Source organism: Sceloporus undulatus, chromosome 9 (assembly GCF_019175285.1).
Source record: "Sceloporus undulatus isolate JIND9_A2432 ecotype Alabama chromosome 9, SceUnd_v1.1, whole genome shotgun sequence".
Lineage (NCBI taxonomy): Eukaryota > Metazoa > Chordata > Lepidosauria > Squamata > Phrynosomatidae > Sceloporus > Sceloporus undulatus.
This window is the reverse complement of record NC_056530.1, coordinates 28,790,383-28,818,054: the sequence shown is the minus strand read 5'-3', so window position 1 is coordinate 28,818,054 and position 27,672 is coordinate 28,790,383. Positions and strand designations below refer to the sequence as shown.

General features: G+C 45.3%; 1 protein-coding gene across 11 annotated transcripts in view; it reads right to left on the bottom strand.

Moving 5' to 3' along the window:
- Positions 1 to 27,437, bottom strand: part of MARK2 (microtubule affinity regulating kinase 2) — a 126,711-nt gene extending 99,274 nt beyond the window's left edge. For 9 of the 11 annotated variants that reach the window (XM_042439139.1, XM_042439144.1, XM_042439143.1 and 6 more), the window contains exon 1: positions 10,845 to 11,424. In XM_042439139.1, the coding sequence (XP_042295073.1) occupies positions 10,845 to 10,898 (54 nt within the window). In that variant the 5' untranslated portion in view covers positions 10,899 to 11,424. Of the gene's footprint in view, positions 1 to 10,844; positions 11,426 to 27,340 lie in introns of those variants that run through there. The other 2 variants (XM_042439145.1, XM_042439148.1) reach the window with 2 other exon arrangements.
- Between the last annotated feature and the right edge of the window lie 235 nt (positions 27,438 to 27,672).

The window sequence follows — 27,672 nt, the reverse complement described above, 5'->3', positions numbered from 1 at the left end:
TGGATTGACTCAGGTCAGGGAAGCCACAACCCTGGGACTGTAGGATCTGAACAGACCAGTTGAGGATAAAGGGTCTTGGAGGTGTCTCATTCACAGGGTCGTCATGAGTTGAAGTCTACAATTGCTTCCCAAAAAGTGATCCCCTCAAATTCCATAGGGCAGAAAGACAGTACCACCCCAAGCATGGGCAAGTTGTTTTACAGGACAACCACTCTCTAAATCTATCACAATTGTCAGTCTGGAGATTATGGGAATCGTGTGTGTGTGTGTGTGTGCGCGCGCGCGCATGTACACCTTCAAGTCACCTGTTGATTTATGGCAACCCCATGGTTTTCATAGGGGTTTCATAGGCAAGGAATCCTCAGAGGTTGTTTTGCCTCCTCTGAAATACACGCAGCATACAGCACCCGGTATTCGTTGGCTGTCTCCAATCCAAGTGCTAACCAGAGCTGGCCCTACTTAGCTTCCAAGATCAGAAGGGATCTGGTGCCTTTAAGGTACTCTGGGACCTACAAATCAATAGCAACAAATAAATCTGATAAAAATTGTGCAGAACATATCACACCATGGATATGGATCAAGAGATGCTTCTACCGGCTAACAGATTCCCAAATTGGCGGGGCTCTCAGATTTGCAAAGCACCACGTTCCTGAAATACTGGGTGGTAGAAAGACAAGGTTTATCTGCTATATAATCACAACTCACCTTTCCAACACTGAGTATTTACTGTACTCGCCACTTGTTACAGAAAGTTCCCCATCTATCAAGAATAGCTTCCAAGTTGGACCTTCAGGGTTGTTGTTTCCTTAACCATCCCCGCCAACAACAACATTCTCACCCTTTTCCACAGTGTTATGGCCCAAGAAAAGGGGGGAACAAACAGGAATCATTATCAGAACTGGCCCAACCAGTTTAGCAAGGAAGAAATCTTACTCTCCTCATTCTCCACCCTCCGATGAAAAGCAAAGGGTGGGTTAAACACTCTCCTCATACAAGTAAAAGGCATGCAAGGAAAAATTGTGTGTGATATTCAACTGCTGCAGCTCAGTGACCACAGTTACACAACCCTTCACAATACGCAGGAATAAAAACTGGACGGAGGGGGCTGCTGGGAGACATAGGAACAGCTAGTTGTAATTCATAAGTCAGCCCCATTTGGATCTTCTCTCACACATCTCTCATAGGAAGTGTCAGGAACAGCAGGTGAAAGAGAGCGAAGAGAGGGAAGAGAGAGCAAAAGACCAGCCCCTCTCCAAAAAATATATATCTTGCAAAAGGAGGAAGAGAAGCAAGAACCCAAACCATGGAAACCGGAGACATATGAAGCGCAACATCCTACTTTGCAATGTACATGGAAGGCTGCGAATCCCCCCTTTGTCCCCAAGCAGTTCATGACCCCCTTTGGCCTTGTCAATCATTTCGGCATTCAGCTCCTGAGCTGGTTATCTCAGCACAATCCCTTGTGAAACCCAGATCCAAACAGAAGCACGGCCATTGAAACCCTTTTCTGCGTTTGCTTTGACCCCTGGAACAAAAGATGGAACGGAAATGCCAGACATGTGTGCGTCTATACTCCTTTCCACAGCTTCAAAACTGCTGGACCAAGGTGTGACACCAGAAACTGCCGGCCCAAACCCCAAAACAGGGGGTCAGTAGAGGAAAAAAGGGAGCATGCGCAGCCCCCCCCCCCCCCCCACCGTTGCAACGTTTCACTGACAAGGCAAGCAAGGCAGTATGCAGCCCTGCTTATTCAAACTGTTTCAGATACATCAAAAGCATTAGAGTAACAGAATGAGTGGGCCAATTCTCCCTTGGGGACAGGGTTTCCAATAAAAAAGGAATTTTGTATGATTATATTACATAATAACAGGGTTTAAGCTGCATGTACACAAGCATGCTATTCAAGCACAACCAAGGAATAAGTCTTCCCTCCCACTTGGCACCTGACTCCTCAATGGTCTGGGTGTTGGACCAAACCATTATTCCTCAGTGCTGCTATGTGCTTTCAAGTCACTTCTGACTTAAGGCGACCCTAAGGCAAACCTTTCATAGGGTTTTCTTGCCAAGGTTTGTTCAGAGGAAGTTTGCCATTCCCTTCCCGTGAGGCTGAGAGCATGCGACTCACCCAAGGTTGCCCAGTGGATTTCATGGCTGAGCCAGGAATCAAACCCTGGTCTCCAGAGTCATCGTCCAACGCTCAAACCACTATTCCATGCTGGCTCTCAATACAAAACAGTGATATCAAGGTATAATAAGCATAAAACTAGAGAAAAGACCAACATGCATCTAGTGCAAGTTACAGCTTATTGTGTGCACAATGATGGATTGGTAGGGACTCACACTCAACAAAAAGCAAAAAGGAAATCAGAATTTTAGCTGACTTCGATGCCTAGAACATCTGCGTCTTAAGTCTAGGTGATTCTCATCAACTAATATAAACTAGAGAAGGACAAAGCGGGGAAAACTATTCTGTATCAGTCATGGCTAAGGCCCCAAATACACTGCATTAATAATCCAGTTTGAGACTGCTTTAACTGCCCCAGAATCCCAGGGAATTCTGGGAACTGTAGTTTTGAGAGACATGTATCCTTCTCTGTGAGAAATCTCTGGTGTCACAATAAAATACAATTCCCAGGATTCCCTAGCACTGAGTCAAGGCAGGTCAAGCGGTCCCATAGTGGATTATTTCTGCAGTGTGTTTTGGACGCTAGCTTCAAATTATGGCTTGCTTCTTCCATAGGCCTTTGGACCTTAAATGTCTGCCAAACAAGAACCCATTAAGACCAATGAATGAAATTAAAACAGTACAGTCAGCCCTTCTTATCCACAGATTTTTTTATCTACGGATTCAAGCATCCACGGCTTGAAAATATTCAGAAAAAGTATAAATTCCAAATAGCAAACCTTGATTTTCTATTTTAGATAAGGGACACCATTTTGCTATGCCATTGTTTTTAAAGAGCATCTGTGCATTTTGTTATCTACAGGTATCCTGGAACCAAACCCCAGCAAATAACAAGGACCCACAGTAATGTTGCTTTACAGACCAAACTGAAGTATACCTTGCTCAACCTATACATGCTTTAAAAGGAAAAAGGAGAGTTCAGAAGAAAAAGAGCTCTCTCTCTCTCTCTGTGTGTGTGTGTGTGTTGCTCACTTTCTTGTCCCAACCCTAGCATAAGGGGTGCTCAAGATATATTTAGTCCACCGTTATTTCCATGCTAGCTGTCCTTTTTGGGCCTTGTTGCTAAGACACATGTATGAGCTCACACAGAAAGGAAGAAGGCAGCCCACGTTAGTAGTGGCTTTGCTGCTTTGGAGTGCTTTGGGATGGTGACCTCTCTTCCACAGAAGGGGAAACAAGTGTAGATGGCCACTGGCTGGAGGCAACCCCAAGGAGCAGACAACGCTGTTGACCTGCAGGATCTGAGAAGACTCACCAAAGGAGAAGACAGCAAAGCCAGAGGGTGGAGGCTCATCAAGAGGGAATTCAGGGCCTGCCAGGCCTGTCTCCAGCAGCTGTTGTTTCAAGGAACCAACCCTCTCTATCCCGGCTACCTTTCCCCTGTAATCTCTTAAGCACGTCACAAGAGCCTTTGCAGAACCGGAACGCCTGCACCCTGCCTTGCCCCACCCTTCAACCATCTCGAAAAGCAAGAGCCTCCCCCCCGTTCTCAATCATTTTTAAAAAACCAGCCCTGACAGAGAGTCAGGTAAAGCTCAGCCCAGCAAAGGTTTGCCCTCAGCAGCTCCTCCAGTCAAAATCCTGTTCCTCCAGGTGTAAGATCCAAAGGAGCCCTTTATTCCTTTCATCAATTAAATCTTTTCCAGATTTGATTATTTGAGGTTTTGATTACTATGTTCTCTCTAGGAATCTCCAAGTCCTCCAGCGCAGTTTTACTGGAAGCTGACCACAGAGTTGTGCTGGAGGACCTAGAAGTTCCTAGAGAAAAGGCATTTGTAGGTCCTCCAGCATGATTCTATGATCAACTTCTGACCGACGTTGACCATAGAGTGGCACTGGAGGCCCTAGTAGAAAACGTAGTGGGAACACCAATCCAGTATTGCATCACTGCAGATCTCCTTGGGACAAAAAAGTAAGTGTGAGAGCCCCCAAAGTCAACCTCTGTCTCCTAGCTGGTTGCCCTCTTAAGAGTGCACAAAAGCCATGCCTCCTGTCAGGCCTATGCCTTGGGCCATAAGCAAAGCATACCATACAGCTTTCTCAGTAGAGAGGTAATTTTTAGCTTCCGGCTACAGCCCACCATCTCTGCCCTCCCCCCCCCCCCCCAAATCCACTCAAAGAATAAGTTACCCACCAACGCAATTAAGAGACTGCGGAAGCTGCAAAGAGCAACCCACAAGAGCAGGAAGCTGATGAAGCTGAAGAGAGAAAGAGAGGGACATACCAGGGATGGATGAGACAAAAGGGTGGGAAGCAGGGGTTTTGTCTTCCTAGTTCTGAGTGCCGGTTCCGTGGGTGGTCAAGCAACACATAAGTACGAAGAAGGCGAGAGTGCGTACATATGATCTTTCCCCATATACAGTAATGAGAGGAAGCTACAGAAAGCAAAGAAATACCAGTTCCTAATTTCTCTCTCTCTCTCAATAAAGATTTCTTTTTTGAAAATGGAGCACATTTTCTTTCTCAGACCTGTTTGATCATTCCAGCTTTCCCTAGTCTGGCATCCTCCAAATGGGCTGGAATATAACCACATCCTCCCCAGTCACCGTTGGTCTTTGTAAGGTGATGGGAGGTATATATATATTGTCATATTTGCTACTCACCTTTCCTCCAAGAAGCTTGCAATGATATACAGTTGGCCCTCCACATTTGCAGCTTTGACTTTGGCAGATGTGATTATTTGTGGATTTGTTCTCTCTAGGAATCTCAAGGTTCTCCAGGGCAACTCTGGTAGAAATTGACCACAGAGTTGGGCTGGAGGACTTAGATGTTCCTAGAGAAAACATTCATGGGGGTCCTTCACCCTTAACCTCAGTGAATGTGGAGGGATCACTGTACATGGTTTCCCCCCAAAATGTATTCTCACAACAGCCCTATGAGGCAGGCTCTGTTTATTTGACTGGTCCCATGTCTCCCATGGAGCTCATGATACTGCAATGTCTCATCACTGAGCTCCAGTACAACATTTCATCCACTCCATCTAATAGGCTCTTGTATATTCAGCTTTACCACCTCAGCATGCTGCTCAGAATAATGCACAAAAATTCCACACACAGCAACTGGACCACAATCTATAATAAAACATTAGGAAGAAACAATTTATAGACCATCGTCATAAGCAAACAGTCAATATACATGACAAATGTTAATACTGTACTACACCCTTTAAACAGTTCTGATGGCAGCCTAAAAGCAATAGATTAAACCACAGAACAAAACAAAAAAAATCATTTTTACACACACACACACACCCCAGCAGCCAAGGGCCTCGTGAACTGTAGTTCTGCATACCTAGGGAAGAGCCAGTTATATCTGAGCTTTATTTATGACCATTATCTGATGCACTTACGGGTGCATTCGCATGCAAAAATAATCCAGTTTGATACCACTCTAACTGCCATGGCTCAATGCTATAGAATTCTGAAAAATGTAGTTTGTTGTGACAACGCACTTCTTGAAGAGAAGGCTAAATGTCTTGCAAAACTACAATTCCCAGAATTCCACAGCATTGAGCCATGGCAGTTCTATGGTATATATTAGATTGTGTCTGTAGTTCAAATGCAGCCTATGCCTACCTTTGGGTCCCATGCAGACGTACTCCAAACGTTTTTGATTTACTCAAGGCATTACATGCACAGAGACATTGAATACACTGTGTGGGAGAGTTGAGGCAAGGGGGGGGAAATAAGGCATAGCAAACATGGAACACTCCAGGTGTTTTTGACTACAGTTGGCCCTTAGTATCGACTGGAGTACAATGCCTAGGGGCCCAGCTATGATAGCTTTTCGAGTCTGGATGACACTCCAATTTAAGTAATCAACATCCAATTTTAAGATCATTTCAATTGCTTTTCTTATACTGGATAAGTGGTCTTTGGTATCCACTGGGGTTTGGTTACAGGATGTCCTTGTCGATTCCAAAATCCATGGATGCTCAAGTCCCATTATATACAGTAGCATAAAATGGCAGAATCAAGGTTTGCTTTTCGGTTGTTGATATATATTCAAGCCATGGATGACTGGATCCATGGCTGTAGAATTTGTGGATATGGAGAACCAACTGTACTAGGAAGTCATCATAAAGACAATCTTCTTGTAAGTTTGTAGGATCACAGCTTCCTTCAGCTCCTAGACAGCACAGCCAATGGTTAGGAATGGTTGGAACAGCACCCAAACCACATATAAAACCCAGAAAAGCCTTCAAACTCTTATCTACAATGTCTGGCAATGACTTTCTAAGGAGAGATCCTTCCACATCTATTACATAAGTATGCTTATCTGCAGGGGCATAATGCTGAGCATGGCAGATGCAGGCCCTCTTAAACTAAATGGTTACTCTTTTTTATACAGCCAATTCACAGTTGATATAAAGGTGCATCCAGATTCGGAGGAATGTAGAAATATACTTTTACACAGGGGTCATACCAAGTCTAAGAACATGATCCTTTTAAGAGATGTTGGACTTCACCTCCCAGAAGCCTCAGCCATATTGGCCAATAGTCTGGGATTCTGGGAGCTGAAGTCTAAAATCCCTTAAACAGCACAGTTTGGGGACCACTGTCTTAGAGCAATCTTCCTAAAGTTAAGCAGCTCCAGATTTGGTTAGTACCTAGACTGGATTTCCCCATGGAAATACAATGTGTCGAGGGCCACTCTGAAATAAGAGCAGGATACAGAACTTAATCAATATTTTATAGGTATACCATATGGTGCCTAAATACCCTAAAGACACCAGATCCTGTCTTATCTTTCAGGGTCAGCCTTGGTTAGGACTTTGATGGAAGACCACCGACAAACACCAGCTGCTGTCAGCTGTATTTCAGAGAGAGGAACTGGCAAACCACCAGTTTCTATGAAACTCTATGAAATTCATGGAGTTGCCATAAGACAACAGACCACCTGAAGGCATGCACACATGCGTGCACACACATCACTGAGTGTACTGACTGAAATTCCTTGGATCAAAATACATCTCATTCACAAGCTCTTTCTCAGCCTCTGTCCTACAATTACAAAACAGCAGTAAGGATACTATCTAATGGGTCAATAATGATCAAGGTAATTTTAAGTGAAGTCCATTCAAGAAGAGACGCATTTCTTACAAGTGGGCCTTATAATCACTACAAATGGATGAGGACAGAACTCAAAAGTTAACCAAACAAGAGCTGCCTCAACAAGTGAAATCCCTAAGGAACTACAGTATCAGCTTAAGCAGAAGGAGGATGACCCTTTGACTATAAGACAAAGCTTCCTAAGCGCATACAACCTGGTGAAAAGATATGCCCCACATATGCACAGGAACACTTCCACAGAGATGACGACACTTTTCACTGCACTTCATTCACAACATCTGGCCAATGCAGTCTTCCAGACTTTCGGAGACAATCCCCACAGAAGCACATACCAAAAGGTCTCCCGGAGTGTAGCCCTCACAATTGGGTTTTCCAGCCAAGATGTAGTAACTGCGTGAGAGAACACACTCAGTGCTCAGTAAATGTAGTTGATCTCCTTGCTAGAAAATGTGCCAGTGATAAGCCCACAGCCCCACTGACAAACCTTCTTGGCCCAGAGCATCACTCCCCACCACCACAAAAAATGGAAAAGACTAAATTGCAGCACACAATACAAGATACACATACAGGCTCCATTCTTCAATTCACTACCTACCCTCCTCTTTGGTCCATTTGTTCCCCAGCTACTCTTTCCATTTCAGTAAGCAATCCAGCAACACCTCTCCTGCCCTCAAAATACATGCCTTGAAGGGGAAGCAAAAGAGTTCTCACACGAATAAGGCTCCTTACAGTGCCTGCTCCATCCTTTAGCACATTTTTAGAGAATCTTTGGCACGCCAAAGGATGTGAACCTCAACTATCAAAAACCTCAACCAGAATGACCCACAGTAAGGGATTACAGCAGTTTTAGCCTAAACATCTGGCTCAATCTCTGCTCTCCAAGTACGTCTTCCCTTCCAACTTGTTTTGGTTCTAGAGAAAGAAAGCACAGGAAAGAGAGATTTCCTACTGCTCTCAACTGCATCTTATATTACCTTGTATATTTTCTTCCTTCACCTTAGGCCTAGTTGTTAACTTCCTCAAGCATCCGTTCAAACAAGGTCCCATCCTAAAAGGCGAGTACTGAAGAAGATGTCCCGAACAGCACCTTCTTTCCCAATTCTGGTGTTTCCTCCACACCTCCAAGCATCATCTTGTTACCTGAAACTCCAACTTGTTCAGTATTACCATCCAAATGCCCAGGCATCTGCCTTTCAGGGAGAAAGGTGGCTCAAAAGGATTCCCTGCCAGGCTTCCCCAATGTGTGGAAGCCTGGTCACAAACTCACAATTAAGGTTCTTGTATTCTGTGGCTTGACATGTATTAAACTGTGAGGGCTTTTAGCTTTTAAAAATAAAGTTATTACTTACATACTTACTTACTTACTAATTAAGGTTTCAAAGATATAGCCATGCTAGTCTGGAGAATCAGCTGCAGACAGATCTTGTAGCACCTTTGAAACTAACGGAAAGAAAGAAATTGGCAGCATGAGTTTTCCTAGACTAAACTCTACTTCCTCAGATGCAATTCAGGATGTCGCTTTTGATTCTTCTATCAGCCCCAATTCTATGCCTTTAAAATTAAGAACGTGATCCAAACAGAATTTTTTGAAGGGAATGCTTTCTTTTTCGTGACCCAGCAGCTTGCCAGTAAAAGGAGCAGGACAAGGGAGGGAAGGGAAGCAGAGGACAGCCACATTTCATGGGAACAGCTGTAGAATGGCACCGCAAACTGTTTTCCCTCCCTGCCTCCCAGTCTTTGAACCATTCTGATGGGAAAGGTTGTGTCTTTCACTGTACCTGAATAAAAAAATCACATACTGTACAAATGTAGCAGAATAAGCCAAGCACTATCTGTTTGCCCGAAGGCAATGGAGTAGAAACAGTTAACAAAAAGAGTGGTTGCAATTCTGTGTTTCTCCCATCATAGTGCTGCAGAGATGGGGGGAGAGAACTGGGAGGAGAGAATCATATCTGCCTAGCTAGAGCCTCCTTTCCTGGCAAGTCTTAAAGAGACAGGATCCTGCTGCCTTGCCAGGCACAGTTGCCACCTGTGTGTTGTTGTGGGTTGCCGTTTTCTTTTTTAAAAACCAAAACTTGGCTCGACTCCAGCCTCTGCCTTTTAAACAGCAGGACGCGGTGGGAACAATTTTCCACTCCGTTCTATCACTAGGACAGGAAAAAATAAAAAGGCATAGCCGTGTCAGTTGGGAAAATCAGCATGCAAAGGGATCTGGCAGCAGCTTTGAGACCAACTGAAAGAAAGAAGCAGGTTGCGTGAGCTTCCATAGACTTGAGCCTCCTTCCTCAGATGGACATTTGGAACAGAGAGGCCAGAGAAAGGCCCATATAATAAGCTGGTTGTGCACAAGAATGTCAATTCAAATTAAAAACCTGGTGGATCTGGAGATGAGGCCACACACAATCGGTTTATACAGGTCTGTTTCTGGACTCTCCACTCCAAACATGCATCTGAGGAAGGAGGCTCTAGTCTGCCAACTTCTTTCTTTCAGTTAGTCTCAAAGGTGCTACAAGACAGACATCTTTGCATATTGATTTTACAGACTTACCGCTCTGTCTCCTTATTTCTCCCGGCCATTCCCTGAAAGAAAATTGGCAGCATGAGCATTGTACATGAGTCTCAAGAGTGCTACAAGATCCCTTTTCAGGAGGGGAAAGAAAGAAAGAGAAGGAAGAAGCGAAAGAGGTTCCCTCTGCTTAACGCTCTACATGAGTTGGGATGCTGTTTAAAAACCACAGGAGGGAAAACTCCCATGCAGACATGCATAGATGGGTGCCAAGGAAAATACAGCTCTCCCTTGATATTCCTATATGACAATCCCCTTTATATAAGGGGCCAGTGTGGTTTGAGTGTTGGACTACAACTCTGGAGACCAAGGTACGAATCCTGGTTCAACCATGAAACCCACTGGGTGACCTTGGTCAAGTCACACTTTCTCAGCCTCTGGGGATGGCAATGGCAAACCTCCTCTGAAGAAACGTGCCAAGAAAACCCCATGACAGATTCGACTGAGGGTTGTTCTGAGTCGGAAACAACTGAAGAGGGAAAGAGCAGCCTGTTGACATCTGGGTCAGTATTCGCCTTTACTCAGCTGTCTTGGATTCAAATGATGGCTTGCTTCTTCCATAGGCCTTTGGACCAGCGTGCTGCCAAGCTGTTGCGTCTTGGGTCCAAAACACACTGCAGAAATAATCCAGTTTGGGACCACTTGAACTGCCCTGGCTCAGGACTAGGGAATCCTGGGAGCTGTAGTTTCCTCTGGCACCAGAGCTCTCTGACAGAGAAGGGACTCAATGCCTCAGAAAGTGACATTTCCCAGAAATCTCTAGCCCTGAGATTCATGGGGAAGGCTTGCCCAGAGCTGTTTCCCTAGGGCAAGCATTCCCCAATGACTCCTATGGGCAAATATCCTTCTGGGCAAGTGCTGCTGCATTGGTTTCAGGGCTTCCCCAAGAGGACCCTCTACCCAGCTTCACACCGAAGGGTCGCCAGGAATCCAAAACGACCTGAAAGCACACAACCACCTTTGAAGGAGCAGAGAGCCCTCCCATAATAACACAGACAGACAGACATACAATTCTTCCTACCTGCTCGGTGTTTTCGTTGAGGGTGGGCAGGGGGCTGCGTCCGCTGTTGGACATGGCTGCGGCTGCGGCTGCTTCTCTCTCTCCCTTTCTCTCTCTCTCTCTCTGCCGCCTTCCTCTTTCTCTGCTTCCTGCCCAGCTGGAAGAAGAAGGAGACCTCTTCCTCTTCCCTTCCTCCTCCTCCTCCTCCTCAGGGCGAGGGGGGCGGCCAAGCCACCAGCATGGGGGGGGGAAGGGGCTTCAGTGGAGACCAGAACTAAGAAGGTAGAAGGTGGTGCCTTCACCACCGCCTCCCCGGCCGAGGGTGAAGGATGGCCCGTCTTGAGGATCACGCGAGGCCGGAGATGAGGCTCAAAAGCTAGGCCGCACGGGTCACCAAGCGCCCAATGGGGAAATTCTTTGGAGCCGGACTCAGTGTCGGGCCGCCGACCTCCGCCTCGCCTCCAGGGCCCGCCTCGGACCCCGTTTTCCCGGCGTCGGGACTCCCTTCGCCTCCCCTCACTTTTCCACAGCAGCAGCAGCGGCGGCTCCCAACATGGCCGCCGCCGCCGGGCTTCGGTAAGTTCCGCCGCGTTTCCGGAAACACCCGAACGCCTCCTGGCCTCCAGCACTGTCCAAGGAGGCGGAAAGACACGAAGGAGAGTACGGAAACAGCCGAAGCGGCTACAGACGATTTGATTGGTCGACAGGGGAAAAAAGGGGGCGGAGCGGATGGAGCTAATGCTTTCTATGGTTTTAGCGGTAGAGAGAAGTGGAAGGATGGCGACTTCCGGAAACCCGAACAATCCGGAAACTGCCGGAAATAGCCGAAGGCAGAAAGACGGGAAGGCAAGAAGAGGCCACGGGCAATTTGATTGGTCGAAAGGGGGGAAAGGGGCGGGGCGGACGGAGCTGATGCTTTCTATGGAAGAATGGCAACAATCCGGAAATTGCCGGAAACAGCCGAACGCGTTCGGCTTTCTATATAGGGAAAAAGCCAAAGGAGTTTTCTAGGCATAAGAAAAAACATACAGTATTTGCCTCTAAGGCTGCATCCACATTGCAGAAATAACCCAGTTTGAGACCCATTTAACCTCCAAGGCTCAGTGCTAGAGAATCCTGGGAACTGTAGTTTATGGTGGCACTGACCAAAAACTACAGTTCCCAGAATTCCCTAGCACTGAACCAAGGCAGTTAAAGCGGTCTCAAAGTGGATTGTTTCTGCAGTGCGTTTGGGCCCTTTATATAGAGAGATTTTGTAGCATCTTTCCTAGACTTCAATCTACTTTTACAGATGCATTTGGACTAGCCTTAAACATGAATGTGTCTCAGGATGTAGTCTAGGAAAGATCACGCTGCCAGCTTCTCTTTCTTTCTTTCTTTCTTTCTTTCTTTCTTTCTTTCTTTCTATTAGTCTCAAATGCATCTGACGTCTACGAAAGCTCCTGCTTCCAACTTCTTTCTTTCAGTGAGTCTCAACCGTGGGACAAGATCTCTCTGTATATTGAGTCTATAGACTAACATGGCTATATCTTTCCATTCTACCACTTTGGGGACCTTTAGTCAGCTTTTATCCCCCAACAAGGGGACAGGTGTTCAGCCACCACATCGCTATGGCCGACCTAGGATTCGAACCCTGGTCTCCGGAGTCCTGGTCCAATGCTATACCACCCTGGTTCCCGACTTTAAGCAACTTTATGCCCTCTTCACTTGTATCCTTCTGCTGTGACCCTAGGAAATGTCCCTACTTTACACAGTTGGTATACAAGGGCCAGTGTTGCTTAATGGTTTGAATGTCAGACTATGGCTTTAGACACCAGGGTTTGCGTCCAAAGGAGGGCAACCAAAATGGTGAAGGGTCTGGAAACCATCAAGTCCTATGAGGAGCAACCTAGGGAGCTGGGGATATTTAGCCTGGAGAAGAGAAGGTTAAGAGGTGATATGACAGCCCTGTTTAAGTATTTGGAGGGTGGTCACATTGAAGAGGGAGCAAGCTTGTTTTCTGCTGCTCCAGTGAATATGACACAAATTAGTGCATGCAAGATACAGGGAAAGAGATTCCACCTAAACTTTAGATGGACATTCTTGACAGTAAGAGATGTTTGACAGTGGAAGACGCTCCCTTGGAGTGTCATGGAGTCTCCTCCTTTGGAGGCCTTTAAACAGAGGCTCGATGGCTGTTTGTAGGGGTTCCTTGACTGTGAGTTCCTGCATGGCAGAATGGGGTTGGACTGGATGGCCCTTGGGGTCTCTTCCAACCCTACGATTCCATGAAAACAAACAATTCACAAAAGAATCGTAGAGTTGGAAGAGACCCCAAGGGCCATCCAACCCCATTCTGCCATGCAGGAACTCTCAATCAAAGCATCCTTGACAGATGGCCATCCAGCCTCTGGTCCGTCTTCTTTCCCAGGAGGCTTCAATCCAGACTTGTGTGCCTTGCGCTCCTCTCCTTTGATTCATTCTCACCTGGGAGGAACAAGGAAAATCAAGGTGTGAGAAATTCCACCAAAGGAGCTGAGGCCGGGAGATTGAAATGCAGAAATCGCACTTGGATAACCCTTCCCTGGCCTTTTCCTGGCCCTGAGATCCACACACCTGAACAGGTTTCCTCTGTTCCTGCAGATAGGAACTCTCACCTCAAAGCTGCTAACAAGGTGCCTGGGAAATTAATGCAGTGAAAAATGGAAGTGCCAGAGACTAGAACAAGGTGCTCCCTCTGCTCCTAAAAATGGCTTTATTCTGGTGCATGAACTGAGGATAGGCGAAATAGTCAGCTATGCACTGCCCCCTGGTGGGAAATGAGTGGCACTGCAGTTCATAGAATCATAGAGAACCCAAAGGCCATCCAATTCAACCCCATTCTGCCATGCAGGAACTCACCATCAAAGCACCCCCTGGGGCAGATGGCCATCCAGCCTCTGTTCAAAGACCTCCAAAGAAGGAGACTCCGCCACCCTCAGAGGGAGTGTATTTTACTCTCGAACAGCTCTTAATACTCTCAGGAATGTTGAGCTGGGATCCTTTTTCCTGCAGCTTGCATCCATTGCTCCTGGTCATAGTCTCTGGAGCAGCAGAAAACAAGCTTGCTCCATGACATCCCTTCAAATATGTGAGTCTAAAAATATGGCAAACATCATCATCATCATTTCTCAACCATAGAATCATAGAAACATAGAGTTGGAAGAGACCCCAAGGGCCATCCAGTCTAACTCCATTCTGCCATGCAGGAACTCTCCATCAAAGCATCCCTGACAGATGGCCATCCAGCCTCTGCTTAAAGACCTTCAAAGAAGGAGATTCCACCACTCTCCAATGCAGAATATTCCACTATCAAACAGCCCTTACTGTCAGGACATTCTTCCAAATGTTGAGGTGGAATCTCTTTTCCTGGAGCTTGCATCCATTGTTCCGGGTCCTATTCTCTGAAGCAGCAGAAAACAAGCTTGCTCCATCCTCAATATGACATCCCTTCAAGTATTTAAACAGGGCTATCATATCACCTCTTAACCTTCTCTTCTCCAGGCTAAACATCCCCAGCTCCCTAAGTCGCTCCTCACAAGGCACAGTTTCCAGACCCTTCTCCATTTGGGGCCATCATGTCACCCCTTAATCTTCTCTTCTCCATCATATGACCTCCTAACCTACTCTTCAAGAGACCCCCAAGGGCCACCCGGTCCAACCCCATTCTGCCATGCAGGAATACACAATCAAAGCATGGCTACTCCTTTGTAATCTCCACGCATTTGTTGTTGGTCTGAGTGTTGGTGTGCATGTTTTAAAATGTCTGTTTTACATTGTCGTACGTTCATCAACGCTCAGGCAAAAAGGCTATAGGATTTCCACGAGGAGCAGCCATATTAGCACCATTACAGCAAAACCAACAGAGAGGTGTGAAAGCTTGGGCCGTGATAAAACTGTCATTCTTCAAGCACAAGATGATGATGATGATGGTGATGGGTCTGAAACTCCACTTTGTCTCCACCAGGTGGCAGACTGATTATAAAAGAGCACCGATCAACGCTGTTGACCCTAAAATTCTGGGTAGACTTATATATGGGTCAATACACCAGTAGTCCTTAGAAAGGTCCTAAAGCAAGCAAGACTGAGGCCCCAACCGCCATTTAACACCAATTCCTTCCCTTTTCAGTCTGTTTTGCAAGACCTTGCTTCCTATTGGACAAACTCCCCATTTAAAAACATTTCCTTCTCTCTGCTTCCTTTAGAAAAATCTTCCCATTTAAAAGCATCTCTCCAGTCCGTTTTGCAAGGCCTGGCTTTTTATGGAAACAACTCTCCATTTAAAACCATCTCTCTAGTCTGTTTTGCAAAATCTGGCTTTCCATGGAAACCACTCTTCATTTAAATCCACTCGCTTCTCTCTCTGGTCCGTTTTGCAAGACCTTACTTCCAATGGGGGGAAAACCCTCTCCATTTAAATCCACTTGTTTCCCTTCTCAATCTGATGTTAAAACCTCTCCTCCAGCACCTGAGAATCGGCCGGGAGAGGTCCAGAGACGGAGAAGGAGGAGGGACAGAAGTGGTGTTTTCCCCCTTTCCATCCTTCCTTATAGCCCCCTAAGTTTTACCCTCGTCTTATCCACGGGTCATATCAAAACCCAGGATTTTTGACCCTGAGCGCTGAGGATACCATGGACAGCAAAGAAGACAAACAAATGGGCCCTTGAACAGATCAAGCCTGAAGTCTCCTTGGCAGCCAAGATGGTCAAACTGAGTCTGTCGTACTTTGGCCACATCATGAAAAGGCAGGACTCATTAGAAAAGACAAGGACGTTGGAGAAATTAGAGGGACGTAGAAGGAAAATGGCATGCCAGATGGATAGAGTTACTCAGGGAGATCATGGGTCTAGACCTGCAAGACCTGAGCAGAGAGTTAGAGGACAATGAGGCTTAGAGACATCTCATTCATAGGGTCACCATGAGTCGAGATCAACTTGAAAGCAGCTAAAAACAACAAGTGACAGTGCTTGTCCCACAAAGCTACTTACCCATGCACAGGATAGTACTGTCTCTCTTTTGTTGTTGATCTCAACCCATGGCAACCCTGTGGATGAGACATCTCCAAGACTCCCCGTCCTCCACCGCTCTGCTCAGGTCCCACAAATTCATACTCTTTTATATAATCCATCCATCTAGCATGCAGCCGTCCTCTCTTTCCGCTTCACTTTTTCTAGCATTATTGTTTTTTCGAATGCGTCGTGCCTTCTAAAATGTAAAGATACACAATTGAGCATGAAAGTTAAACTCATACAAGCCATCGTATTCCCACGTACGGATGCGAGAGCTGGACAACGAAGAAAGCGGATAGGAAGAAAATCAAGTCATTGGAGATGTGGTGCTGGAGACAAGTGCTTCAGATATGGCGGGCGGCCAAAAAGACAAAGAAATGGGCCCTCAAACAGATCAAGCCAGAAATCTCTCTGGAAACCCAGATGACTGAAATAAGACTGTCATACTTTGGCGGTCTCTCTGCCCTCTTGCACAGAAGGAGGTCAATTTAGTCTGCACATGTACACAACCACCTTCCAGGCATATTGGCTGGGCATCAATCTGGGCACCATTGCCGGTCCTTTCATTTAAAAAGAAACACTAAAAAATCCATGTGCCTCCGATGCAAGAATGCAAGGGAGGGTATAGTTGCCACTTGCTGCAAGGCTAAGGAGTAGAACTGGGAAGGAATTGAGCCAAAGATTCAAGTGCTGAGGATTCCATGGAAAGCAAGAAGTCAAACAAATAGGTCCTAGAACAGATTAATACAGATTGAACCAGAAATCTCTCTGGAAGCCAAGAGAACTAAACTAAGGCTGTAGACAGATCTTGTATAACTTTTGAGACTAAATGAAGTAAAGAAGTTGGCAGCATGAGCTTTCCTAGACTTCACTCTATTCCCTCAGGTGCATTTAGGAAGTAGAGTGAAGTCTAGGAAAGCTCCTGCTGCCAACTTCTTTCTTTCAGCGAGTCTCAAAGGTGCTGCAAGATCTCTCTAGGTACTGATTCTACAGACTAACACGGCTATATCTTTGAATCCTGAACTAAGGCTGTCGTACTTTGGTGGTCTCTCTGCCCTGCTCCATGTCGCCCAGCTCTCTCTGGCAACCAGAATAGCCTTTTGCTAATGGACTGAGCCAGAAAGCCAGGCAGAGAGAGACTCTCCCCCCGCCAGGGTCAGGTGGCCGTTCGCTTGGCTGGGCTCCCTCTCTCTCGGCCTGTCGATACCCATTAGAGGACAGGGTGGCAAAGACAACAGTGGCGGCTGGCCGTAGCAGGACTTCTTCTGGCCGGTCCATGTTGGCCACCTGAAGCAAAGCCAGGCGTGGGAAGCAGGAGGAGGTCTATTTTGGCTGCGCACAGACACAACCGCCTTCCAGGCACGTCGGCTGGGCACCAGTCTGGGCACCATTGCCAGTCCTTTTGTGAAAAAATATATATCCATGTGCCTCCGACGCAAGAATGCAAGGTAGGGTACGTTTGCCACTTGCTGCAAGGATAAGGAGATGAAGCGGGAAGAAGTGGGCCAAAGATTCGAGAAACAAGAATTGGTGGTGAAGGTGATGATGATGGTCAGGAATGATATAAGGAACCATGGCAATGGGGCACAATTTTATGTGTCAGTTTGTTTAGAAGAATTTGCCCCAAACCACATTTTTTTTCATACTTGGGAGGGGGCTAAAAGTGAGATTTTAAAGAAAAATACAGAAGAAATGGGAATGGAAATAGCCGCTCTGAGTCCCAGTTCTGGGAAAAGAGCAGGTTACTAATAATAATAATAATAATAATAATAATAGATTTATTTACCCAAGGCTTGAAGTGCTTTGAATGGATAAAATAGATTTATTTTTTAAAAATACAGAAGGAATGGAAATGGATAGCTTTGTCCACCCAAGGCTTAGAGAGCTAAAGTTAATGTCTGGCTTTGAATCTCTGAATACTCAGACTTTTTAGTGTTGTATTAAGGCTGCCAACTTTCTCCCCTGAAAGGCTCCTCGTCTTTAACTCTCATCTTTATAGGGCAGGTAGGCAGGGACTGTATAAGATTTCCAGGCTTGAAATAGCTGCTCATATTGAATGTGGCCAATGCAAATAGGAGAGAATTTAATATTCTTTTATTTCAAAAAGATTGACCAACATTTAGAAATATCTCCAAGTTTGGAGAGGAATAAAGTTGAACTTTGAAAGAAAAACTGAGTGCAAGAGAATGAAATTCAGGAACTTTGGTTCAATGCTAGAATTTGCTATTCTTGGGGTTCAGCAATAGCATCCTTGACATGTCTTTAGAAATTGCATGGAAATCTTTAGTGCATCTCCCCAACAGTAGCTTTGGAAAGTTGTCCATTTTATTAACCAAAGACACTTATACTCCCAAAATGAGACACTTTCTCTTCCTCCTTGACAAGGGTTATGGTGCCACATGGTTGAGCATTTTATGTATTTTATGGATGTTTTATTGTTAGCCTCGTTGATCTTTTTGGAGAAGCAGGATATAAATAAATATCATCATCATCATCATCATCATCATATTGTAACTAAACTGTGCACAGTGTACGACTGCATATCAAAAAGGAAAGGCCAAATTCATATCATTGACCACAAAATGAACAAGTTAGGAAATGAAGTTAGAAAGTGAAACGTCCAGAGAAACTGAGATATCCACTTGGCCATCAAAATAGGTCTGGTTAGTAAGGTAGCTTTAGTATTAGCTTTGCATTCAATAATTAGTATATTAAAAGTTGGTGCTGGCTCTAACTACGACTAGACAGATACAGATGGAGAGCTAGAGTGTATATATGAGCCTTGATGTTGTGTGTCAAAGTCATTTCCAACTTATGGGGACCCTAAGGCGAAACTATCATAGGGTTTTCCTAGCAAGATTTATTCGGAGGGGTTTGACGTTGCCATCCTCGGAGGCCGAGGGTGTGTGACTTGCCCAAATGCCCCTCTGCAAAAAGCAAAATGGAAGGGATTTCATTAAAATCACAGTGTTGCCATAAGCACCCTGGGAATCCAGCCTCGGCTTGGGCGGACATCCCGGGGCACCGTATAGATTTTCCTCTGAGGCCTGACACGGCTGCACCAAGATCGGTGGCGTCAGACATCGACTGAGTGGCCGGCTCTGTGACAAGCCTTTTGTGCTTTTCTCTGATGCAGCAAACCTCCAACCCATCAATGGTCTTTGTACAAGAGACAGGGAGAGGATGGCATCAGCAGAAAATGGAGGTGTTGCCACGTTTTGTCACCTTTATTGCTGCTGTTGCATGCCTTCAAATTGTTTCCAACTTATGGCGGAAGGCAAGCTATTGTGGGGCTTTCTTAGCAAGATTTGTTCAGAAGAGGTTTGTTGTCATCGCCTTCCTCCTCGGGCTGAGAGAGAGTGACTTGTCCAAGGGTAACTTGTCCCAAATGTTTAGGGCTATAAAGGTTTGTGCCAGTCCAAGCAGAGCTGGCGTTTATAGTCCAAATAAACATCCAGAATGTTGCATTATCCATCAACCGCAGCTTCAAGTCATCTTCAAAAGCCGTCCCACAAACAGCGCACTGCAGTAGTCTAATCTGAATGTAAACCAGAGCATGAGTAACTGTGGCAATATCCATGCCAAATGCACTTTCCTTTATCCGTAAGCTTAACCCTTTCCCCAACAAAAACAACGCCCAAGGAAATACTATATCTCCATTTGCTCCTGGGTCATGTCCTGTAAGTGTCTTCTGTAAGCTGCTTAGGGCAGAGACCTATGTTTTTTAAGGACAGTTAATTTTATTCTATTTTTTAAATATCAAAACCAACTCTGCTGCAGCTCACTGCGGCACTGAAGGCTCTTCAAATGGTAAACTGTCACGGCTTGTTTTCTGTATTGCTGTTCTCAGTGTCTGGCTGGATTTAGCAAGTGAAAAACTGGGGCACCTGAGTATGTGAAAATGATACCCCTCTTCTTACAGCAAGGAATGCTGTGTCCCACTTTGCAAGGGATTGAAATCATGCAGCCCTCCAGATGTGGTTGGACTGCAACTCCCAGCATTTCACACCTGTGAGATATGCTGCCCAGAGTTACAATCCATCTACGACTGGAGGACACCATGGTTCTGCATAGTTCAAATCAATTTTGTACAGCAAGGCCTAAGTCCATTTGCTACCAGTGATTCCCAAACGCTTATCCTCCAGATGTTTCGGACTTCAGCTCCCAGGATTCCTCAACATTAGCCATGGTGGCTGGGGCTTCTGGGACTCAAAGTCCAAAATACCTGGAGAACCAAAGTTTGGGGATCTCTGTGCTAGACCAAACTAATTCTGTCTCAAGAGGAGGGCGACCAAAATTTTGAAATGTCTGGGAAACTATTAGGGAGCCGAGTATGTTTAGCCTGGGCAAGAGAAACTTAAGAGATGACATGATAGCCATGTTCAAATATTGGAAGGGATGTCATGTTGAGGACGGAGCAAGCTTGTTTTCTGCTGCTCCAGAGAATAGGATACGGAGCAATGGATTCAAACTACAGAGTGGCCCATGAGATCTCTTCCAACTCTACTATTCTGTGATGATAGGAGAAGAGATTCCACCTAAACATTAGGAAGAACTTCCTGATGATAAGATCTGTTCAACAGTGGGATACGTTGCCTCAGAGAATGATGGAGTCTCCTTCTTTGGAGGTTTTTAAGCAGAGGCTGGATATATTCTTATGGCAGAAGGTTTGAATGGATGGTCCTGGTGGTCTCCTCCAACTCTATGATTCTATGATCCTAAAAGACAATGATGCTAGGGAAGGTAGACTGTAGTAGAAAGAGAGGAAGACCCCATGCCAGATGGTTAGACTCGATGAGGATCTGCATTTGCAAGACCTGAGTAGGACTTCTTTAGATGGAACTGAAGGGATGCTACTTTTATCCTTTGCTTCAGGTAGGAAATTGTCTTGAGTTGTCCCTGGTCAACACTGGCTGGCAGCAAATATCCATGGCCTTCAAGAAGGGTCTTCCTCAGCCAAACGTGTTCGTACCAAAGATTAAACCTGTGACCTTCTCCCGCCAAAGCATATGGTCAACTGCTGAGCCACAAAGTTCAAGTAAAATTCTAGTGTTCACTATCTTAAATCAGGTTTGGGCAACAATGGAAGACAAGCCCTCCAGGATACCTTGGATGGTCACATCTCTGGCCACACCTGTGGCTGAGTGCCTTCAAGTCATTTCTGATCTATGGTGACCCTAAGGCCCATGAGGTTTTCTTGGCAGAATCTTTTCAGAGGGGTTTTCCCCTTCCATTCCTCTAAATCTGAGCGAGTGTGACTAGTCCAATGTCACCTAGTCAGTTTCCATGGATGAGAGGGGATTCGAGTTCTGGTCTTCCAGGGTCCTAATCCACCTTTCAAGCCTCTACACCTTGGTGGACTTACTCCACAAAAAAGAAAAACCCAAAACTTTTTTTGCTTGCATATGTCTTCTAGGGGATGTGGGGGCATGTTTTGGCACTTTCCTAGATCCCCAGAGGGCATTTGGAGGCAAAACCAGGGAGAAATGCCCTCCATACCTTCTAGAGCTCATTTTTGGGGAGAAAAATGTTGATCTCTGGAGTGCATTGTTGACTTCAACGTATGGTGACCCCATGAATGGAGACCTCCAAACCATCTTATCCTCCATATCCCTGTTCAGGTCTTGCAGACTCGGGACAACCGTGGCTTCTTTGGTGGAGTCCACCCATCTGGAATGTGGTTTTCCTCTGTTCCTATTGCCTTCTTCCTCGCCAAGCATTATTGCCTTTTCTCGCGAGTCATGTCTTCTCATGATATGGTCAGAACATGGGACATTAATGCTACAGTCCTATGGTTGCTGCAGTTTTTTGTGCCTCCTTTCTTTGTGGATGGCCATATCGATTGAACGTTTCCAGTCTGTTGGCCAGCATTTTGTATTCCATATTTGCTGTCGTATTTTAGTTCATACCAGAGTTGGTTCTGGCGGTGTGGATTGTAGCAGTTCGATTAGGATATTATCGACTGGAATATCGTTCTGATTTATTCTTCCCAGTTTCTCTTATTCCAGCTTGATAGGGGATTTGTTTTAGTCCGTTAGCATATTATTTTAGTATTCTAGCATTTTCTAGTGCTGTGTTTTAGTGTCAGTTTTTGATTATATATTGTTTGATGTGTTGCCCTTTGGTGGACAGAGTGTTATAAGTAAATACTGTTGTTGTTATTCCACCTAGCTTTCTAGAATTTGGGGTTTGCCTTCATACGCTTCTTCGTTCCATGTGCCATTCATTTTTAAACCTCTTTTCTATAACTCTTTTGTGCTCCCTCCCCGCCAACGAAAGACCAGGAGCCCAAAGTCCTCGCAACAAAAGTACATGCGTTTGTGCACAACGGCCTGATCCTCCCCTTGCACTCCACCGAAACGAAATCTATTATTATCTTGAAATTGGCGATGCGATTTTTCGATCGCGGCGTTTGCTCTCAAGACTCCTCCTCCGCTACTCTTGGACCAGAATAAATACATGAAATGCAAAGATTTACAACTTGGAGCAAGAGCGACGCATTGCAATTGGCTGGCAATGACATCACGGTTTAAGTCCTTGGGAGAGAAGGGGCCCTCTTTATTGTGTCTTTGCACAGAAGGCCAGCAAGAGATGGAATTACCTAGGGAGACACAAACACACACACACAGCCCTCCCATGGGTCTTTGTTCTCTGGTTTTTGAGGTGGCAGTCTCTGGGCACCCGGAACCATGTAAATATATTTGCCATCATTGCAATTTTAAAACAACGCAACCAAATGCAATATGTGCAAACCACATGAAACGGTCGCATTCAACCCTTGCCGCTGTTGGAAACAATTGCTAGTTGCAATGGTCAGATCATTGTAACACAGTTTTTATTGTCCACATTGCTCTGATGGTGTTTTTATAGTACAAAAATTATACGGAGAGCATAATAAATAATACCGATAATAATAACAATGGCCAGTGCTAGGGCATGGCATTAAGCCAACCCTTAATATGAATGACAGCTAGAAAAAAACCCTCTTTTTGGGGATTTGTAATCAATAATAATAATAATAATAATAATAATAATAATAATTTGTTAATGTCATTAGTTATTGCAAGTCAGCAGATGCAAGTTGTGTTGTTGTTGTATGCCTTTGAGTAATTTCTGACTTATGGCGATGCTAAAGCAAACCTATCCTGGGATTTTCTTGGCAAGATTCGTTCAGAGGAGGTTGGCCATGGTCCTTCCCCTGAGGCTGAGAGAGTGTGACTTGCCCAAAGTCAACCAGTGGGTTTTTACATGGCCGAACTTGGATTTGAACCCTGGTCCCCAGTCGTAGTCCCACGCTCAAACCACTGCTTCACAATGCATCTCAAACCATTGTGTGTGTTGTGTACCTTCAAGTTGTTTCCCGATTTATGGCTACACTAAGGCGAAACTATCCTGGGGTTTTCTTGGCCAGATTTGTTCAAAGGAGGTTGGCCATGGCCCTTCCCCTGAGGCTGAGAGAGTGTGACTTGCCCAAGCTCACACAGTTGGTTTCATGGCCAAGCAGGGAATCAAACCCTGGTCTCCAGAGTCACAGTCCAACACCCGTACCTCTGCACCACACTAGCACCACATCTCAACTCAATTGATTCTCTCCCTATCCACTTTCTTCACTTTCCACCTTTCACAACCATTCATAGAAACTGGAAATACAGCGCCATAGACCATTCTGAATTTGGATTAAAGGATGATAGGGCATTTCCACTTGATTCCAAAGTGAACTGGACTGGGAGTTGACCCTTTCTCCAATGCTGGTGATGGAACAGTGCTATCCACTGGAGTTGAGGGCAGAAAGCTGGGATTAAGACAAACCCCGAAGTGATGTGTGTCAACAATTTAGAAAGCCCTCTCTTTGCCATGGAACCCACTGGGTGAGCTTGGGCAAGTCACATGCTCTCAGCCTCAGGAGAAGGCAATGGCAAACCTCCTCTGAACAAATCTTGCCGAGAAAACCCCATGGCCTTAGGGTCATCATAAGTTGGAAATGACTTGAAGGCACACAACACGCACACACTACCAGTGGTTCCCAGTCTCTGGTCTTCCAAGTGTTTTAAACTACAGCTTCCACAAACCTGAACTACTGGCCATGCTTGCTAGAGTTTTTGGAAGTCCAAAAATGCAGAAGGAAAAAAGGTTGACATGCAGTGCCCTATTCTATTGTTTAAATCCTACATTTTTTGCATCCCTCCCTCCCTTAACTGAGAGATCATTCGTGATCTGAGATCTTAAACTCTCCTGTGTGTGTGCCTTCACGTCAAATGTTGACTTACGGTGATCCCATGAGTGACTATCATCAGAGTTTCTTAGGCAAGGGATAGTTAGAGATGGTTCTGCCAGTTCCTTCCTCTGAAATATAGCCTACAGCTCCTGGTAGGCTGACCCTGCTTAGCTTCCAAGATCAGGCAGGATCTGGAAGCTTTAGGGCATTTAGTTTGCCCACAATGCTACAAGGGAAAGTCAAGCAGCCATTATGGAGTCAGCCCTGCATATCCATGGATTCACATATCCATGGATTCACATATCCACGGTTTGAAGATAATTTGAAAATACATACATTCCAAAAAGCAAGGTGTGATTTTGCCATTTTATATAAGGGACGCCATTTGTAGAGGAACACCATTTTACTACGCCATTGTATTTAACGGAACTTGAGCATCCATGGATTTTGGTATCCACAAGGGGATGGTAGTCCTGGAATTAAGGGGCTCGACAGACGGGCGGCTCAACGCTGTTCCTTTTAGCCCCAAAAGCAAGGCACAGCAACCAGATGCTGCGACCTGCGCACGGAGCAAAAAAAGCCCCAAAAAGGACCTTCTTTTTGTATCATAGAAAGGGTGCCATAAACCCCTTGTGAGCAGCGCTGTTTGGGTGCTGCGCATGAGGGACATCATCATGGTGCACCTTGTGTAAATGGGTGCGTGCCAAGATGACGTCCCGGTGGAGGAAGAAGGGCTTGGAGCGTGTAAATGCTCAGCCCTTCTTTACCCCTAGTATGCATTCAGGCTGGCACAAAGTGTCAGTTTGTACTGCCTCTCTGTCCCAGTGGATACCAAGGTCCCACTCTCTTTAAAACAGGCATTTTTTAAAAGGTCCTCATAATCAGAGGCTCTAAATGGTATTTTGCTTAGTTTGTTCCTTAATCTGGCATTGCTAGCAGCTGGGCATGAGGGAGATGGCACGCCACATGGCACACCCAGTTCTGCCCCAACGTCTTGGAGGACATCACTGACACTCCTTAGCAGCTGCTGCCTGAGGCCATTGCCCCCCTCTGCCCAATGCTAGAACCACCCCTGCTTTTCAGATCTGCCTCCTGGATCCAGCCAAATAAGCCTTCTTCTTGGGATTTGACAGAGAAGAACCTGGAAAGGTTCCTTTGTGGACTATAAATCCCAGTATCTCTCCGCCAGCATGCGCATTTTCTAAATTCTGTTTCAGAGTGATGTGTGTATGACACACAGACAACAGTCATTGGGTTGACACCCTTATTTTTAGCTAAACCAGTTTATCCAGACCTAGGAAATACCTCATGGAGAAAAAACAACTGCAGTTGATTTTATGGCGATGGAATGTGAGTGAGTGAGTGTGTGTTTCTGTGTACAAATGAAAGAAAGAGTTTCAATGTGATTTATTCAATATACATACCACTCAATTGATATTTTCCGTAAGGCTTATAGAGTCAGGCCTCTGTATCCACCGATCTCTTAGCCACAGATTCAACCACCCATGGCTGGAAAATATTCTTATAATGGGACTTGAGCATCCATAGATTTCAGTATCCACAGAGTTCCTGGAACCAAATCCCAGTGGATACCAAAGGCTCACTGTAGATCAAGGTTAAAAGAAGGCCAAGAATACAAAATACACTATTATTGTTTTAAAACACCCGCTTTCATCCTGTACGTCTGGCTGCTATAAAAAGCTGAAACTTGGTACAGTCATATTTTCTGCAAGTTGAGACTGAGCTAGGATTTGGCAGAGATTTGGGAATAGTGCTGGGAAGGGACTGAAGCTGGATTTTCCCTTTACTCACCCTCCTCATTCAGCTTGGAAGCAGGAAATCCCTGGGACAATCCAGAATGAGCAAAGGGGGATTTTTCTCTTTTCTATATGTGATCTGTATGTGTGTCTGAGTACTTGCAAGGCAAACTTCACTAGCAGAGATTATTAGGCAAGAGGTCTTCAAAAGGAAAACTTCTAATATCAGTATGCTCATATGCAATTCTATGGGGCCGCCACATTTGGGAGTGAAGTCTGCAGTTCTCCTTGCTGCGAATCTGAAGGGATAACAGAGCAAGAGAAGGAGCAGAGAACATGCAAAACCATCCCCTGCCAACTCTGTGCAAAGAGGAAAAATGAACAAGGCAATAGACACAACAGAGAATGATTAAATGATGCTCAGTGTATGAGAGAGAATGGAGAGATGTAGCTTTGTTGTCCTCGTTGTGTGCCTTTCCAATTTATAGTGACCCAAGCCAGTGTACCAGTTTGAGCGTTGGACTACAACTCTGGAGAACAGGGTTTGAATCCCCACTTGGCTATGAAACCTATGACCCTGGGCAAGTCACAATCTCTCAGCCTCAGGAGCGGCTTAAAGAACCGGGGATGTTTAGCCTGGAGAAGAGATAGTTAAGAGGTGATATGATAGCCCTGTTTAAATATCTGAAGGCATGTCATATTAAGGATGGAGCAAGCTTGTTTTCTGCTGCTCCAGAGAACAGGGCATGGAGCAATGGATGCAAGCTACAGGAAAAGAGATTCCATTTAAATATTCGGAAGAACCTCCTGATGGTAAGAGCTGTTCAACAGTGGAACATACTGCCTTGAAGAGCGGTGGGCTCTACTCCTTTGGAGGTTTTAAACAGAGGTTGGATGGCCATCTATTGGGGATGTTTTGATGGTCTCTTCCTGCATGGCAGAATGGGGCTGGGTTGGGTTGGATGGCCTTTGAGGTCTCTTCCAACGCTATAATTCTATGATTCTACAAACACCTAGGCCAGGAGGTATTGTACATGGACCCTTGTTATCCACTGGGGTTTGGTTCCAAGATCCTCCGTGGATAACAAAATCCCTGTATGCTCAAGTCCCATTAAATACAATGACATAGCAAAATGGTGTCCCTTATAAAAATGGCAAAATCAAGGTTTGATATTTGAAATTTATACTTTTTTTGAACATTTTCAAAGCGTGGATGCTTGAGTCCGTGTATAAAAAGATCCGTGTATAAGAAGGGCCCACTGTAACTCTAAGTAACATCTACTGGGGAATTACTATGGATGGGGACTGTTGTTTTTGTCATGTCCCGCCAGGGGTATCAAAATGGCAGCAAGTTGTTGCTTTGTGGCTCCTAGATTGGATGGACATTAAGCCTTACCCAGCAGACTCCCTTTGAGGAAGGAAAAGCAAGGGTTTATTCCTAGCTAGCGGTGCCATGAGAGTAGGAGGTCTTTGGAGTAGATGCCCAGGACCCCAAATACAGTAGTAGGACTGACTTACCATATTTCAAAGGAAGAGATGTCAGAACTCTGGAAAGGTTTAGTAATAGTGCCAAAGTCTTAGCAGTCTTGTCGAAGAAAACATAATTTGCCAACGATCCAATCCTGTGGAAATTTAAGAATATAATATAATCCATTGTAATAATATGTACAATATTATGTTAAGGCATAATAATAATAACAACGTACAATGCAATAATATGTTGAGCAAGTGTGACGTAGTGGTTTGAATGTTAGACTATGACTCTGGAGACCAGGGTTCAAGTCCCAGTTTGGCCATGAAACCCACTGGCTGACCTTGGGCAAGTCACACTCTCTCAGCCTCAGAGGATG